The sequence below is a fragment of the Macrobrachium nipponense genome, chromosome 2 (genome assembly GCF_015104395.2).
Source record: "Macrobrachium nipponense isolate FS-2020 chromosome 2, ASM1510439v2, whole genome shotgun sequence".
NCBI lineage: Eukaryota > Metazoa > Arthropoda > Malacostraca > Decapoda > Palaemonidae > Macrobrachium > Macrobrachium nipponense.
This window is the reverse complement of record NC_087201.1, coordinates 43,918,233-43,936,730: the sequence shown is the minus strand read 5'-3', so window position 1 is coordinate 43,936,730 and position 18,498 is coordinate 43,918,233. Positions and strand designations below refer to the sequence as shown.

General features: G+C 36.0%; 1 protein-coding gene across 2 annotated transcripts in view; it reads left to right on the top strand.

Moving 5' to 3' along the window:
* The window catches only part of LOC135220547 (synaptogenesis protein syg-2-like), a 136,743-nt gene that overhangs the window by 126 nt on the left and 118,119 nt on the right, over positions 1 to 18,498 (top strand). For both annotated transcript variants that reach the window (XM_064257739.1, XM_064257738.1), the window contains exon 1: positions 1 to 880. This exon is cut by the window's left edge and continues 126 nt beyond it. In XM_064257739.1, coding sequence (XP_064113809.1) covers positions 763 to 880 — 118 coding nt within the window. In that variant the 5' untranslated portion in view covers positions 1 to 762. The remainder of the gene's footprint in view (positions 881 to 18,498) is intronic.

The following is an 18,498-nucleotide window of genomic DNA, read 5'->3' as shown; positions in this document are numbered from 1 at the left end:
TGTTTTAATAAAGTTTCCTCACCGAAACCCTTATTACACTTTATACTTGACTTTAAAGGTCTTGAACGTTAACATTTAGCCATTTATGCTAATAGTATTTATGAGGACTAATTTGGTCGAGGTCTTCCTTTGAATGTGCATCAGCCAATGTTACTAAGATGACAAACATTAATGGTGTTAAATTGTTTGCACTGCAGTAACTTTACTTTGCCGCCTTAAAAAAAACCTCAAGGAGAAAAATCTGCAGCCATCAATCGACAGTGAAGGAAACGCATTTTGTTGCATTCAAACAATTTACCAAATTCAAAAACTTCTACTCAGGTGACAGGTCTCGTTTTCATCTGTCGTCAGACTGTGAGGTGGCTTTTGTGATGGCAGTTTCTGGACTTCCTTTCATATAAATCAGTTCTCGTGAAATTAAAAAAAAAATCGACCAACGGATTGTTGCGACTATGCCACCTGGAGACAATTCTATCGGAATAGTAAATCGTGTTGCACAATTAGAAGATTATTTAAGAAAATGAAGCAGTCATCAAGAAGATTTCCGATGCTGAGGTAAAATGCTAAAATACCAGAGGATATGAATTTATCAAATCAATTGTAAAGTCGATCACAGAACTTACAGAAAAAAGGGCAACGGGAAGCCACGATAAACGATACATTTTCAGGTATGACGCACGATATTTTTCTGCTTCGGTGAAAAGGTTCATCCTCACGATAATTAACGTTCCGGTGTCAAAACACTGAAATTGGTGCTCCAGAATGTCTTTATTAGCACACAAAGGATGCGCCACAGTTTCCACGCTGCTGATTTGCACCTTGATCGTTTCTACGAAGCGCTTTGCGTTTGCTGATAATGTTCACAGTGGCATCGAAGACAGTAAGTAGAGCAGAACGCATGTAATTTTGTATAAAATATTGCTAATGGTACCGGGGAATCTTGCCATTTGTCAGACAGATGTAATGCACTTGGAAGAAATTGCAGTGTTGTGAGAACGCTATGCAATATAATGCAGCTCAGTGTGATTTGGCAATCATAAGGATAAATGTCACAGAGTTGAATACATTTATGTGGCTGTGAGAACTACTCTGCAACATGTAAGCAGGCAGAGTAATAGTCAAATGCAGCTGAATACAGGAGCAATGTTGTGGGAACGCTCGCACGCCATAAATCAAACTCGTTAATGCCAGTAGTGCAGTGAATGTGATCCGAATACATTATTCAGTCGTATGATAGTATCGGCAAAGAAAGCGCCTCCCCTTTTTTCCCACAACCCTCCAAGTATACAAAGGAGGAAATCTAGTTTATGGTTTTGCTTCTGAGTATGGCTGAGGGACATATTATTGAAGGAGGGTAACATAAGCGGAAGGGATACATGTGATTTTTGTAAATGCGTAGGTACGCGCTTTGGGTTACACCATCAGGCGGAACGCACGTTAGGATAGGGAAAAAGAAGAGGGAAATCTTGCGTAAAAAATTGCCTTTGTTTTATTACGTCACTTCCTATTTCAGCAGAGCATATCTCTCTCTCTCTCTCTCTCTATCTCTCTCTCTCTCTCTCACATATATTCGTCCAGATTCTTGATCTTTATACATCTCTAGCCAAGTTTCTAGGATCTCTCTGTCTCTCTAAATATTTGTCAAATTCTTGATCTTTGCATCTCTCACAAAGTTGCTAGGATCTCTCTCTCTCTCTCTCTCTCTCTCTCTCTCTCTCTCTCTCTCTCTCTGCAAATATCGTCCAAATTCTTGAACATTATATATCTCACCAAGTTTCTATGATCTCTCTCTCTCTGTAGTACTTTCATTTTTACATTGTAACAAACACCGTGAACCTTAAATATAAACTGCACATGGCCAATCATAGGAGGAAATAAAGTTTTTGTCTCTATCACCGACTTGAAAATTTAAATAGCTGTTCAACTTTCTGTCGTCAAGGTTCCGGGGTTGAAAATCGCTCTTTCTCTTGGCAATACAAGCAGCCGGACTCAGTTATTTCTCTTTTTGCTTCTAATGTACTGTAACTGCGAAATTAATGGCGTCACAGCGTGTTTCCATTTAATAATTATGTTTTTTTTTTTTGCAACTAAACGCTTTGAGTTTGACATTGCAAGTCTCTCTCTCTCTCTCTCTCTCTCTCTCTCTCTCTGAGATGTTAAAGTCCTTACAGAACGAGATAGACATACAAAGAGAGAGAGAGAGAGAGAGAGAGAGAGAGGAGAGAGAGAGAGAGATGTATCTTACAAGGAAAAAATGCCCTTGACTCCTATCCCGTGTATAAGTAATCAAGGCTGGTTTCCACAAATGGCTGTCGTCCAAAACTTTATTCTTTTTTAAAAGAATAAAAATAAGATATCAAGAGGTAATATATGCTGAAAGGGTACAACAGCTATTGGATATGTTAATCGTCCTACATGTAGAGAGAGAGAGAGAGAGAGAGAGAGAGAGAGAGAGAGAGAGATGTATCTCACAAAAAAATGCCCTTGACTCCTATCCCGTATAAGTTATCAAGTCTGGCTTCACAAATGGCTGTCGTCCAAAACTTTATTCTTTTTTAAAAGAATGAAAATAGGATATCAAGAAGTACTATGTGCTGAAAGGGTACACGATCTATTGCATATGTTAATAGTCCTGCATGTAGTAAGAGAGAGAGAGAGAGAGAGAGAGTGGTTTAAAGGTAAATCCGCAAGGAAAAAAGTCTAATAAGTATATCCAAGAACATTCCAATAATTTAAGCAGGTTGTTCTCGTCTTAGCCAATGTGAAAATATCATTACTTCAGTGTTTATACCTTGCTAAGGAATTACCCCTGTTGACTAGGCCAAAAAAAATTGAAGTACAATATTTTGTAAGCCAATATGTTCGAATGTAAAAAATGCCGAAGAAATAGGAATAAATGAAGAATAATACAAATGGCATATTCACGTGTACCATTTACAATGGCGAGTAAATACTTTATAAATAAGTGACAAACAAGTGTTCTGTAGAGCATATAACTCCATGAAAGTCTCAGCCATGGTCCATGAAACTCTCAGCTACTGCCCATGAAACTTCAACCCACGGCCTGGTGGTGGCCTGTGTTGGTAGCACCCATAGCAGTGCCAGATGCATGATCATGGCTAACTTTAACCTTAAATAAATAAATAAAAAAAAAGATCTACTGAGGCTAGAGGGCTGGAATTTGGTATGTTTGACGATTGGTGGGAGGATTATCAGCATGCAAGTTTGCCGTCCCCAAGACTTAGTAGTTTTTAAGATCTGATGGTGGACAGAAAAATTACGGATGGACACACAAAGTCATCTCAATAGTTTCCTTCTACAGAAAACTAAATATGCACTTATTGTCATAAAAATGAACTTATTGTACCACTCATATTGTAAACAAAGGGAAATCATCCTATCTCCGAACGCCGATATATCGCTCAGGCTTAAATGAAATGACGCCAACTCTTGGGTCCTCCAGCTCGAATTTGGGCAACAAAGGGCAGCAGCAGCGTCCGAGCGAATCGATAAGTCATTTCGATATGTGATGGGATTATGTCTCCTCTTCGGCGAAGCAGCTCTCGGTTTCGATTTGTTGTCGGTTTTGCCTTTTCTGCTTTTCATTTTGGTGATCATTATGATGTCAGGTCTGGTAATAGTGACGATGGTGATGCTAATGATACCGTAATTACACACACATATTTATGTGTGTGTATATTTATATATTACCCTCACACACACATACACACTCACACATAGTACATATATGTAGAAGTGCTGCATTATTATCTTTGAATTATTGCATTTCGTTTCAACTAATGCCACAGGTCGGTTTACAATAACGCAACCTGACAAGCGTGAGCCCTTGGAACATTTTCAATGATTTAGTAAGGGCTTTTCAACAGCTATAATTTATTCTGCCATTTTCATTGGTTCTCTTCATTCCAGGCGTTTGGGGAACAACTCTCAATTACTGTCTTCTTATCAACTTCAATAATCAATAATGATTATTTTGAGAGAAGGCCGAAGGAACGAGCAACCTAATGTCCACATATCCATGAAAGATAAAACATTAACCACTTACCATAGAGAATGACAGACTATCAGTTTTACTAAACCGGACCAAGCCATCCGGACTGAGCATTTAGTAGATGTGGTGGTCGACCTGGTGTAACTTTACCCTCTTGGAAAAGATGGCACTCTCCCGTCCTGCTCGTTGGCACAGCTGTCGAAATGGTCGATGAGAGTGATAACTTGCTGGATGGATTCATGTATCAACCATGGAAGTCGGCGATTCAAGAACATTCACGATGCAAAAAAGTGATTTTATTTGATTCACGCTATGCTCTAGTCTCAGCAATACTATTCACGCAACAGCTGAATGATTTCGGTTCATTCACATATGACCTTTTTCCTTTCACATCGAATTTAACTGACCTTATTGAATTAACAAAGCAACCAGAGATCTGATTATTTTTGCATATCTAAGAATTAATTTTGTGGTCTTAACAACTATAACATGATTATTGGTAATTACATTTACCAGAGAGGTGTGTTCGGTAATCATATTAGCAGCTTTGAAGATTTGCATTCTTTATATTGCAATAGATAGTCATCCGTGGCAGTCAGACGGTAATTAGGAAGCTTTCTGATATTCATTTAAGATTAAATAGGAGGTTCTGGTATCACAAATCAAATGTGTGTATACACACACACACGCGCACACACACACACACAAATACACACACACACACACACACACACACACACACACACACACATATATATATATATATATATATATATATATATATATATATATATATGAATTTTATCACATCACCAACAGGGCCAAGCTAAAATAGCCATTGTTATTGCAAGTCACCCACAAACAGTTAAACATTCTCAAGCAGGCGAGCGCGCACGAGCACGCACACACATTTCTATATATATATATATATATATATATATATATATATATATATATATATAATATATATATATATATACACTATATATATTATACTATATTACATTCCTGATTGCGAATACAAGCCGGAGAGCCGAACAGATTCTCATCAATTTTCGAGTATTCCACCGTTCTTTAGTTGAATTAAGTGAATTACGTAGGTACCTAGTGCTTGCTGAATTCGGTGGATAGCTGCTAGAGTAAACAAGGACATTTGGTCAACAACTTTAACCCAAATTTCATTATTAAATCCGGAGGTTAATACTTTATTTTATCCCTCCATGTTAAGGGGAAAAACGTATAGAGATGATAGAGCAATGTGACAGAGGAATGGGCTTCCAATTGCAGTGTCCGTGAAGAAGAACATGTGGATAGCTAAGAACTTGTTGAGTGCAGGAGCGATCTCAACATATTGTGCCATATACTTTATATATATATATATATATATATATATATATATATATATATATATATATACGCACACATACACGTGAATACCGCTGTCACGTGCATCTATTGTGATGTATGTATATGGATCAACTGTCAATGTGATATGACTCATATCTATATATATCATATATATATATATATATAATATATATATATAATATATATATATATATATATATATATATATATATATTATATAATGACAATCATTAGTGAGTAATTACATTTTATGAATAGAAACACATGTATATCAGTATGCGCATACTGGTGTACTTGCATTTCTATTCATAAAATGTAATTACTCACTAATGATTGTCATTTCACTCGATACTCATAAAGCTCACGTTGGTTTGGAGACGCAAAAAGAAGTGAAGAATACAAAGGGAGCCGAGTACTCCAACGCATCTCTCGTTTTAAAGATGTTCACAGCCTTCATTACGGCTCCTCTCTCCTCGTAAACAACTTCGTTCACACTTCGCTGAAAGTTTCTTATGAGATAATGGGGACCTCTACAAAAAAAGAAAAGATAAAGTGATAAAAAAAACGTCCACTGGCTCATTAATCAAACGAGGAACCCTCCAGCCCCAGTGGTCGTCTTTATGTGCTCATAAGGACGAGTGTACTCCAAAGGAAAGAAGAAGAAAAGAAAGTACTTATAGTCACCGTGAAGGAAGCTTTAACGCATAATGATGCTCGTCATTTTTGTCAAAGGCCATTTTTCGTTGGGACGGCCTCTTTCTTTTGTTCTTTCTTCCTTTCTTGTCTTTTCTGATTACGCCGCAGATTTTGTCTCGCTAATTGCTTTGCATGTGTTTTTTTTAATACTTATATGTTAAGCATACTCAATCACTCACGAGCACATTATGTAAATACATGACTGGACAACATGCATAAACAAAAACTCACATACACATAGATACGCACACACACAGACACACACACAAACACACACACACATAATATATATATATATATATATATATATATATATATATATATATATATATATATATATATATATTATTTTCAAATAGTCTACATTTGCTGGCCATTTTGCTGTCACGACAGTAGTGAGAATTCAAATTCACAAGAGATGATAATTTTTCGTTATAATGGACATTTGTATGTTGAATCATTCGTGAGTTTCCTAACGTGTAGTTGCTGACTTTCATTTTACCTCAAAGTTTTCGGAATTTCAGTATCTCATATTTTATTTATTAATGAACAAACGTTATTGTGTCAAATAACAAAGACTACTATGTCCTGTTACTCTGCTGCTTTCATTGTTGTTGTTACATTTTCATTTAGTTGCCTTGTGCTTTCATCATCACATTTTCAATACAGGAAAGTGAAGCAACGTAGTTACAATACATTAGCAGCGATGCTTAACGTTTCCGGTTCTTTTTTTCGGCTAAAGAGTAAATAAGCTACACGGAGCATCGTCAAATGCTCAGTGGGTATTCACAAACGATCACTGTCCTCAAAAGAAGAGTCGTAAATCACCAATTATGAGTCACCACCTTTGATATACCCTCTGCTGAACTGATTCTTTCATTGTGACATACGTCTTTCGTTGTCAGTTTATCGTGATTTTTCTTGTCGTGCCCCAGTGTGATTCTTCGAAACAGACTCAAGCTGTCCAAGCGGATTTGCATTGTTTTCGCCAAACTAACAACATGTGATTGTGTGAATCTCTTCTGTTGTGCAATCCTTATTCTCACAGACTTATACCTATACTCATCTACCCACCTTGTTAGTGAGCACTTGAAAAGGCGAACGACCAAACTACGAAAAGTTCCGTATGCTTTTTATCTTTTCCGTCGTAAAAGGGATTATATAATCTCCAGTAATCTCCTGGGAGTGCTCCGTCAGCGTATACACCGACGATACTAAAGCCACATTTTTGCTTGATTCATGTAAAGTTCATAAGGTTGATAGTCTGTTTCGGGTCTGCTTGGGACTTTGACTTCCTAGTATGGTGTAGTTTCAGTGCCTTGGGATGCATTCTTTCTACGCTTTCTTTAGTGCATCTGATCGGGTAGAACAAGTTTGTAACTTAGACTCCAGACAAAAGACTCAAGTGTTACTCAGTGATTAGTAACATAAAAATATAAGATTCGGTCTCCTTTTTCGGTTTTTATAAGATTTTGCTGGTTTTTATGAATCGAACAAGTTTATTTTTTCTTTTACTGCCTGAGAACAGGTCAAATATATTTTTGTGTGTGTTTGCTTTGAAGCCAATTTTACTTGCTTATGGTGGATAAAATAATCACTTGTCCACCGAATTTGTGAAGTATAAGTTTGCAAGGAATTAAAAAAGTTCATAATGGGGAGCATGATCTCGTTCTAAGCGCATGTGTGTCTCTCACACACAACAATGTTACACAAGCAGTAGAAATATGTACCTGAAAGTTAGTCGGCGATGGTGGATCGCGTAGAGCTGGTGAGGGTTGCTCGTGGACTAGCACTTATCACAAAATGGCTTGCTGAGAACTGGAAGAAGGTTTTACACACACACACACACACACACACACACACACACACATATATATATATATATATATATATATATATATATATATATAATATATATATATATATATATATATTATATATATATATATATATATATATAACACTTTTCTTATTTATAGTTGTATTTCTAGGTTAACTGTTCCTCAAAAGCCACAATTCTAATCTCAGCTAACTTGTTCTTAAAATTCAACAATGATTCATCTTTTAGCTGATTTATTCCTTTCCTTAGGAGTATGGGGAATTTTTATGCCTTCTTTCAAGTCTGCTTAATTCTATATACCAGACTTATGGATTTAATTTCATATAATCAGCAATGCCTATGGAGCAGTTTCTTTTTACATTTTTTTGTGAAATTTGACGTTTACCACAAATTTCATACCCGTTCTCGAATGATTATTAAAGGAATTGCGTCTATCGCTATAAAATCCGCTGCAACTTTTTGTCGTTGATGTAAATATTGTGAACGAAACTGATCCATTTTTTGCCTCGCAATTCCTACCAATGTCGAAAAAGTAATTACCCTTTTAATCGGTTGTAAACAATAGGTGATGGACGGATCAGAGTTTTGGTTTATTATTCAGTGTAACATGATCGTTATATTTCTATTCCGTTGTGTATTCTTACGTATATATATATATATATATATATATATATATATATATATATATATATATATATATATATACATTATGTAAGTCGTATCATGTCACCGTGATTCATATTAAGCTATAAATGTCCTTTAATTCGTAATTCGATCTACCCCGGAATTATATATTTTTATATATATCATAACCGAAAGGGAATTTTTTAGTTGATAAGAAATTCGTCGGCTCATGGGCGCGAACAACGGAATCAAGACGTACAGTGAAGCGCTTTAAACCACAAGGCTATCACGGTTAAAGCGCTTCACTCTACGTCCTGATTCCTTGGTTCCGTGGCTAATTTTGTTGGTAAAAGTGACATTTACGACAATACCAACGATAATGATGATTTTGAGATAATTGTTTTCTTTTCCAGGTGAATGGTACTGTCATTCTGGCGGACGAGTGAAAATATCGAACATATTTATACTGAGTGGCAAGTGAAATCTTTCTCAAAACGATTTAATGAGAATCTCTCCCATGGGGCTCACAACCATTGCTTAGCACTCTTCTACCTGTTGAAATTATTTCACGTAAAATACAAGGAAATGACGCTGTCAGAGGTTTTAAGCCCTGATTAATATTGAGGAGGGTGACACCAGAGTCAAAGTAATAGGGTCTGCTCAACTCGGCAGTGGGGGCGTAGCTAATACTGTGACGTCAGAAGAGTAACACTACCCATGCTTCTCCGTTGAATTACTTAAAGAAGCTTTAGTTTTTATACATTTAATCCATATTGCACGGTTTTTTTGATAAAATCTGATAAAACCTGTAAAGAGGTCACATACTTTATGTTTTTTAATAACCATTCAAAGTATATAGGGTCTGCTCAACTCGGCAGTGGGGGCGGAGCTAATGCTGTGACGTCACAAGAGTAACACTCCTTTGTGTCTCCACTGAATTACTTAAAGAACCCTTAGTTTTTATACATTTAATCCATATCGCGTGGTGTTTTTCATAAAATCTTGATGATAAAATCTGTAGAGGTCACATGTTTGATTTTTTAATACCCATTCTCTCATTTAGTCTCCAAACCTTGTTTTATTGCACAAAATATACCAGTTTGAACACACATAGCTACTCCAGCTTTCTTTATGTTTATTCTTTACTTATTTATTTACTTACCTATATACTGGTTTGCTGTAGTCTCTTCAAGTCCATTTCTTTTAACATGACAACTCTCTCTCTCTCTCTCTCTCTCTCTCTCTCTTTCAGGTAGTAATATTATCAAGATTTTAAATAATTCTTAAGAAATGTATTTAGTTCTGTCACTGTGTTCATACCTCACTTTGAAAAGCAACTTTTTTTATGATAAAGGTTAGAATAATAGATTAATTATATTTTCCAAATCTTATTGTGAATACTTATTGTTATGCAATAAATACAAAGAAAATGTGGATACAGGCAGTGTAAAAAATGGCAGTTGCATTTGCACGACTTGGCCACAAAAAAGAAAACAATATCAAAAGTATAAGAATTACATCATATACGATATAAGGTATCAGAGGAATAAATGATGAAGAAAATGATACAGGGAACACATTTCCAGCAAATTTCTCGTTAGCACTTCATATCACATAAATAAACTTCCGAACACATAAGTTTACATATAACACAAACTGTATACATAAAGGTATTAATTATGCATGCCTCAAACGATTATAATATTTCCGAAAAAAGTACAAAAAGTTATTCGTCAGTCTGGCTGGATGTATCTGATGACATTTCACAAGGGGCGGGGCTAGATTTCAGGTCTCCCACGAACGCTTAATTTTTTTTTTTATAATTTTTGCGTGCGTAGATAATATTTTCTGTGCGCGATAATGGTTTAAAATAATTGTAAATGTAATGTGTCATATACCAATTGAAAGGGCATTCTTTGTACTTTTACATGGTATATGGCAAAACGTAATAAGGCGAAAAATTATGTAAGAAAAATGTGGTAAATATTTACATAAAATTTAAAAATTTTGGTCCGTCTTTGACCTAGAATTCCTCGAAAATTTTTGAGAACACCTATCAATTTTATTTATGCATTATATAGTAAATGTTATCAGCTTTCTAATCCATTTTTCAGTTTCTTTCTATCATCATTCCTTAGTCAGATACGCTACGAAACGTGAATGTATGTTGGTTGACGGATGAAGTAATTGCGCATTTTTGTGTGCATAGATAATTTTTTTTGTGCGCGCTTGTGGGTTTGAAAGTAATCGTAATTGTAATGTGCTATATATAATTTGAAAGAGCATTCTTTGCACTTTAACGTAATATACGGCAGCATGCAATAAAAGGAAAATTTATATAAAAAACGCCATCGCAAAAATAGTTATATGAAAATGTTATCGTAAATATAGTTTCATCAAGATATGGTCCTTTTGTAACTGATGACGTTTCACAAGGGGCGGGGATAGGTTTTAGTACCGCCTCGTGAGCAGACCCTGTATATTTTGACTCTGGGTGACACTATATTATTGCTAAAATCTGGGTTTCATGAAAATGGAAGAAACTAGCCTGCTACTTCAGATTATTTTTCTTTGGAAAACTGATATATATATATATATATATATATATATATATTATATATATATATATATATATATATATACCTATATATATATATATATAATATTCCAACAGGGGTTCCAGCAAGACAACAGCTTACATGATCAGTTTATTAAAGAGACGTTTCGTGCCCCAAAACATTGGCACATCATCAGTCTGGAATAAAAATTTATTCTTTTTAAAAAACAGTAAAATAAAGTAAAAGGTACAATCCAAAAATATGAATTATTAAAGAAGCTTATAAGTATTAAAAGACTACCTATCAGTTCATATTCATATTTTTGGATTGTACCTTTTACTTTATTTTACTGTTTTTTAAAAAGAATAAATTTTTAATTTTCAGACTGATGATGTGCCAATGTTTTGGGGCACGAAACGTCTCTTTAATAAACTGATCATGTTAAGCTGTTGTCTTGCTGGAACCCCTGTTGGAATGCGTAGCTGTCTGCCCGCTGTCTTATTATATATATATATATATATATATATATATATATATATATATATATATATATATATATATATGTGTGTGTGTGTGTGTGTGTGTGTGTATGTGTGTGTGTGTGTGTGTCAATATCGTCCACAGGAGAAAAGAGAATAAAAGACTCTAGAGCTCGACAAAATTTCGCCTTCCACCAGGCCTCTTCAAGAGCTTTATTTAACTGATTTAAAATAAAGCTCTTGAAGAGGCCTGGTTGAAGGCGAAATTGTCGAGCTACTATAGTCTTTTATTCTCTCTCCTCCGTGGACGATATTGACATATCTCATCTTCGTATTATGAAGATTATATATATAATATATATATATATATATATATATATATAATATATATATATATATATATATATATATATATATACATACATCATACATACTACATACACATACATACATACATACAGTGAGAGTTAATTTTCATTCTTTTCTGATTGTGTATATGTCTGAGGTAGAGTCGATCATCAATTAACTTTGGAGTTGAAATATACCGTGCTAAGACGGAAGCATTGCAGAAATGATTATAGTTGAAACTGAAATGCTTTCTTGCTTACTAACAAGATTTTTTTGCAGAATGTGGAATAAGGGAACAGAGCCTGGCGGTTGCGAGTATGAAGTTCTAGCAACAGTTCTTCCTTCTAGCGAAGGAAGAACTGTTGACTGAATTTGGTAACTTTATCGTTCAATATGAAAATGTTTTGTATACTCATTCTTAATAGCCTAGAGAAAGAAATCGACAAAACACTTAAAAGATGAGCAAGCTGGTTTTATAAAATGAAGGATTAGCACAAATTTAGACTACTTTTGTCCTGAGACTTTGTGCAGCATTGTCGGGAATTTTATTGCCTTTTGATGGCTCTTGTTTAATACAAAAATGCATTTAACAACGTCCAGCGATCAGTATATGGAAGGTTAACGTGAGAATGGTATTCTCCTTAAATATGTAAAACCAATTGAAACACCCATAAACGAAGCAAATGTAAGGTTGATGCTGATGGAGTCTTGCCATATATAGCTGGGTTGTACAGTGGACTCTCTTAGTCACAACTGATATTTGCCTTTCTCATGGATTGTTTAATGAGAAAAGTGGCTAGAAATGGAAAAGAAGGTTCAGCGATAGGGTATAGGTGCAGCTGATGATGTTTTAAGTAGAAAAGCACCGCAAAAGATTTAAAATTTGCCTCACTACATGCTCAACATATTGAAAGAGATGGACTTGAGGTAGAACTAAAAAGAGCAGAAATGATGAGTTAAGAGTATGTCCACTGGTCAGTCACCCATCCAACTACTGACCAGTCCCAGTTTGCATCAGTGCACCCATCAGAACACTGTGTATAGTCTATGTGTCTGCTAACCAGTTTCTCTCTGAATTTGATTTGGAGTAACTGTTGTTAGTGGCAAATAATAGTATCAATAATAGCCGTGCATTGTCATCATTCCGTTACCTCAGAATCCTGCACCGCTGAGCCTGAGGACAGCAAGGCAGACAAGTCGAGCTCAACCTCTGTTCCTCCTCTCTGCTGTGGTCACCGCGGCGTCTGTGGTTGACCGCTGTCTCCAATGGTTTCGAATTTCCCGCCGTTGTTCCCTTTCATTGTCGTGTCATTTTTGCCAATATGATCAAATTTCCGTCTTCCTTCATTTTCTGAAACATGTAAAAGTGATTTCCCCCTTCCACACGGCGTATTTATGATTTTGTTTATTGTTTCCTCAACTTAAAAATCAACCGATACTTATTTTTTACTCTTTTATCGGAGCAACATGGTTACAGCGTCTTGATGGCGTCCGACATCAAACACTATTGTGTTTCACAGGTGTGGGCGTTGCTCGGGATCTGTCGCACTTCCTTGATATGGTACTTGCGGTTTTCGCCTCGAGCGCTGGTTTTTACTTAACGCTTCATCTGCTTGTTATAAATTTTGCTCTCTTACTTCCAGATGTTAAACGACAATTAGTTTTCAGCAAAAAAGTAATTAAACTTTTTGTTGCTAAAATTTTAAGTCCTCTCACCTGCCAGTCCGAAGATTATGTTGAAAAAGGCAAGCACTTTAGACCCACATTCTGATAATAACCTTTTTGACGAAGTTGACCTCAGCAATAGTTTAGGAATAAAGTAGATAGTAGGATATGATGGGTCACCGCTGGGTTGTAGAAGGGAATAGAGTTGTCATTCTCATAAGGTTATACTAGCTGGGAATCCAAAAGAGGAAGAGGCAGGTCTACGCGCGCGCGCACACACACACACACATAGGCTATATATCTGTATCTATATATAAATATGTATATATATATATATATATATATATATATATATATATATACATATACAATGTCGGAGGCAGAGAGAAGAGAAAAAAAATAGATTAGAAACATCGCAATTATCAATCTAGAAAAGTGTCATGCACACTTACACGCACATATATATATTATATATATATATATATATATATATATATATATATATATATATATATATATATATATGCGATACTGCCGACAAAGTGAATTTATTCTTTATATCTTCGAAGTTCTAGGCTTTTCAGAATTTGCCATCCGTACTGCGCTTTTGAAAGTAGTTCAATGTTTCTGAAATAAAAAATTGCGCTGCCGTCTGCATACGTTTTGTTTTTGTTGGTGTCCGTTATTTTTATAGAAGTTTTATTCGGTGGCAGTTTATGGAATGGAGTTCTCTTATATTTCGCTACAACTCGTTTTACTTTATTGTTCTGCTTCTTTTGGCAGTACAAAGGAAAAAACTGCACTTTTGAAGTTTGCCATCGCTCTCCTCTCCTATTTGCTTTCACAACGGCTCATGACGATGTCCTGGTAGATTGCCATTCTCTCTCTCTCTCTCTCTCTCTCTCTCTCTCTCTGTACCACAGAACTGGAGTTCCTGAGTTTGAGACCCGTTAAGAGTCGAGCGATTGGGGTCTTGCTGCCGAAAAACCAGTTGTGGTTCTTTTGTCCTAAGCAGTGAATTATGTGCCTGGTGGTCAGTCAATTTTAATGGTTCGAAGCAGAGAGAGAGAGAGAGAGAGAGAGAAGAGAGAGAGAGAGAGAGAGTGTCCAGTGTATCGTGAAATAAACGTTGTGGTGTCATTAAAAGCTGGATGGCTTCGGTGAGATGATCCTCGCTTGTCTTTGTCTCTCTATCACTCTTCAGTATCGTTTGTTCTCTGATGTTACAACAGCTTGAAATACAAATCTCTCTCTCTCTCTCTCTCTCTCTCGTACCTATGAAATTGTCTACCTCGTTTTATTTCACCTGACACCAATCAACAACACATTTGAAAATAAGTTCCAGAAGATTTTGAATCGCATGTGTTGTTTGATGGACTAGATATTATGGATGCCAATAACTAATTCCAATAATGACTGAAAGCGACCCTGGGAGCCTTCAACAACATAAATCATAATCCATCACACACGGAGAGCAGAAACTAATCTACAGGTAATCTCTCCGTATTCATTAACCTATGATAATGTGATTATTCAATAAAATTCCATCTTTTCTCTCTCACGATGAGTTAAAATGACTCTCTCTCTCTCTCTCTCTCTCTCTCTCTCTCTCTCTCTCTCTCTCTCTCTTACATATTATAGCAAATCAGTTGAAATTTATTTCCGCGGAGTCCCATACAATAAATTACTGCTCGAGATAACTCACATTATGTTTTGTATTTTCGAGAGAGATCGCTTTTGTTGGCTCCTGAAAAATGGGGCCATATATTTCATTATGCCGGTATGCGTAGAAGGGAAACCAATGATACTGACCTATAAAAAGTCGCTGATAAATAGCCCACGCAATTGGGAATATTAATAAGAAAATGAAATATTACGGCAACGCCATTGTGCCATCTTCAGATCTAAGCTTTAAACAATTAATTGGTGAAGATGTTACCAGCTGAAGCAGTTTCCTGTTGTTGTAGTACAGCTTCTCCAGTCCTTCACAGAGATGATTTGGTTTGGTGTTGATATTGTTCTTTTACTCCAAAGGTATTTCTTTGCAACGTTTCGTTTAGGTGCCATTCAGCTGATTTTCTGTTCATTGGATTTTATTTTCTAAGCTTCAGGCAGATGAGTTGTGAGTGCCAAGAATGCCAGACATCGCTGTCTAGGATGGAAGGCCTGCAATCTCATAGTAATGTAAGCGCTATGTATGTATATTATATACCAACAAAAGATATCATATTAATATATATCATTATATTATATTCATAATTATATTGATATATAATATATAAACTATTAATATACATATATATTATATATAATATATTATATGTTAAATAAGCGGAATTACCACAGGAAAATGATAGGCAGAAATCCAAGTGAAGACGAATGCGCTTGGATTACTGCCTATCATTTTCCTGTGGTATTCGCTTATTTAATGAAGTCAAGTGCATCTGCTGTGATTTTTTAAGCATATATATGTATATATATAGTATATATGTATATATATATATCTATATATACATATTTATTTATGAAATAATATATTTTTATATTATTATCCTGTATGCTGAGAATAATACTATTCTAGCAACACCTCTGGCGGACATACAGGTTACCATGTTGTGAGGGGTTGTTAAAGTGCCTGTATTGTCTCTCCCTTACGTACGGAACGCAAGGTGGTTGGTGGTTGAAATAATTATCGGAAGACCACCTAGCGATACAACAGAAAATGCTTCCGGCTTATATTAAGTTGAATAATGTCCGAGTTAGCTTGTCTGCGGCTGAGATAAGAGAGGAACCACTTCACCAATAAGCCCTGGTTTGACTTGGCTATGTCAGATCTATGTAAGTCGACCCTCAGCAAACTGGTGTAGTTTGTGTCACAGATCGCAATCATACTAGAGTAATTGTCCTTTAGCTTCTGTTAATACTCTGAAAATTTAAATTAGCTCTCTCTCTCTCTCTCTCTCTCTCTCTCTCTCTCTCTCACTATATATAATTATATATATATATATGTATATATATGTATGTATCTATTTATGTATACATACATATAAGCATATGTGAATGCATTTTTGCATTTACATACATTTATTCCTTCCATTCCCACTTGCTTCTTGTATTCCCACCTATCAGACACCAGGTTTTTTTGATAATCGTACAAGAGCGAGCAAAGTTGAACTGCAACGACGACAAAAGGAAAAACCTCACTAAAATATGAGGGTCAAAAAGCCCGGGCGCTGACGGTCATAAATTCTGCACAGAGGTAGCAAGGCAACTAAGGGCTCTCGAATGCTCGGGGGTTGTAACCAGACAAACGAAATGTTGTCCTCCTGGTTCTAAATCATTCATCTCATTTTAAAGATTCTTTAAGAATCAATTACAGCCAATCCAGAGCCACACTTATCGGGGTATAATGGCCGCCATCAAAGTAAAGTGGTCTGAATATAATAAGAAAAAGAGAAAATGTTCATTTGCATAGAATATTTCGACGTCCAAATGCCATTTGCGGTTTTGACAAATAAGGAGTCGGAGCGCCCTGCTAATTGTTAGGGCCTTGGCGTCCAGGGGACGTTGGGACACACACCTCGACGGTGAACTTTGCAAAGATCTTCTTCGCTTTCCCTGCTTATTCCTGTTCTTGTTCCTTTATCGCTCAATACCTCATTTTTATGTGATATATCTTTTGCTTTACTTTGCTCTCGGCCTTTTTACTTCATAATTATTTTTCATATCTTTTTCATAATTTTTCGATCATATTTTCATCTTCATGATATCATTATCGTTCCAGTCATAACTGTTAGCCTCATTATGGCACATCATGAACGTTAGCCATAGCATCATTATGTGAGCCGCTGTAATAATTACCATCTCCAATATAATCACTGTTTTCATGGTTACCTGGTGTTTTAAGCTATTTATAAGTATTATATCCATCATCATTATCATTATTACCAGCTTAATAACCATTTTCACCAATATCATCGTGACATCCATCACCACAAACATATATATAACATTATAAAGGTCGTCACGATCACCTGCGTCACTATGAAAATAATCCTAATGGCCAATATCACCAGTGTCAGTATCAAAGTAATCGTCATCTCCCGCAGAACTATCATCATTATCATCAAATTAAGGATAGCAATCATAACCCAGGCCTGCATCAAAATCATCGCCATCGTCATCTGAATAAAAGAGTTCATCACCGGCTTATTGTAAAGGAAAGAAATGAAGCCTCATCATTTGAAGGAAAGAGAGAAATCGCCCTTTATTCATGTTCCCATTTCCAGTGGATCTTTTCAAGATCAGCTTCGCTTCGTCGTCGTCATCGTCGTCAATAGTTTGCGACATCATCTTCACCGTTATCATCCTCATCCTCTTCATCATCATCATCATCATCATCTCTGCAGACGTTTCCGCCTCGCGTGTGAATTTGGGAAGTTGGCGTCGTCAAAAAACATGAACACCAACAAGAGAGAGAGAGAGAGAGAGAGAGAGAGAGAAAAAAGGAATATTTGTTTTTATTTCCTTTCGCTCCTTTGCTCGGCCATTTTCCTCTCGCTTTCCCCAGACAATGAGGACCGAAAGTAGCACATGATCGAGGTGAGAAGACTACTGAGAGTCTTTTCTACGCAAGATGTCAGATAATGAGAAAACGCCTCCCTTCTTCCTTCTTCCTTCTTCCTCACTTTCCTACCCCGGGACCACCTATGAATAATTGATTCATCTGCCCTCCTACATTTGGTAGAATTTATGTTAGTCTTCTAACAAATAATTTTATAAGTTAAAAATAAAAAAAAACCTTTATAGGCATGATAAATATTATTAACAAACTAGAAGGCGGCTTCACAGCCTGGACGGGGACCTATACCTACTGTTTAACAGCATATCGGTTTTAACAGAACGATT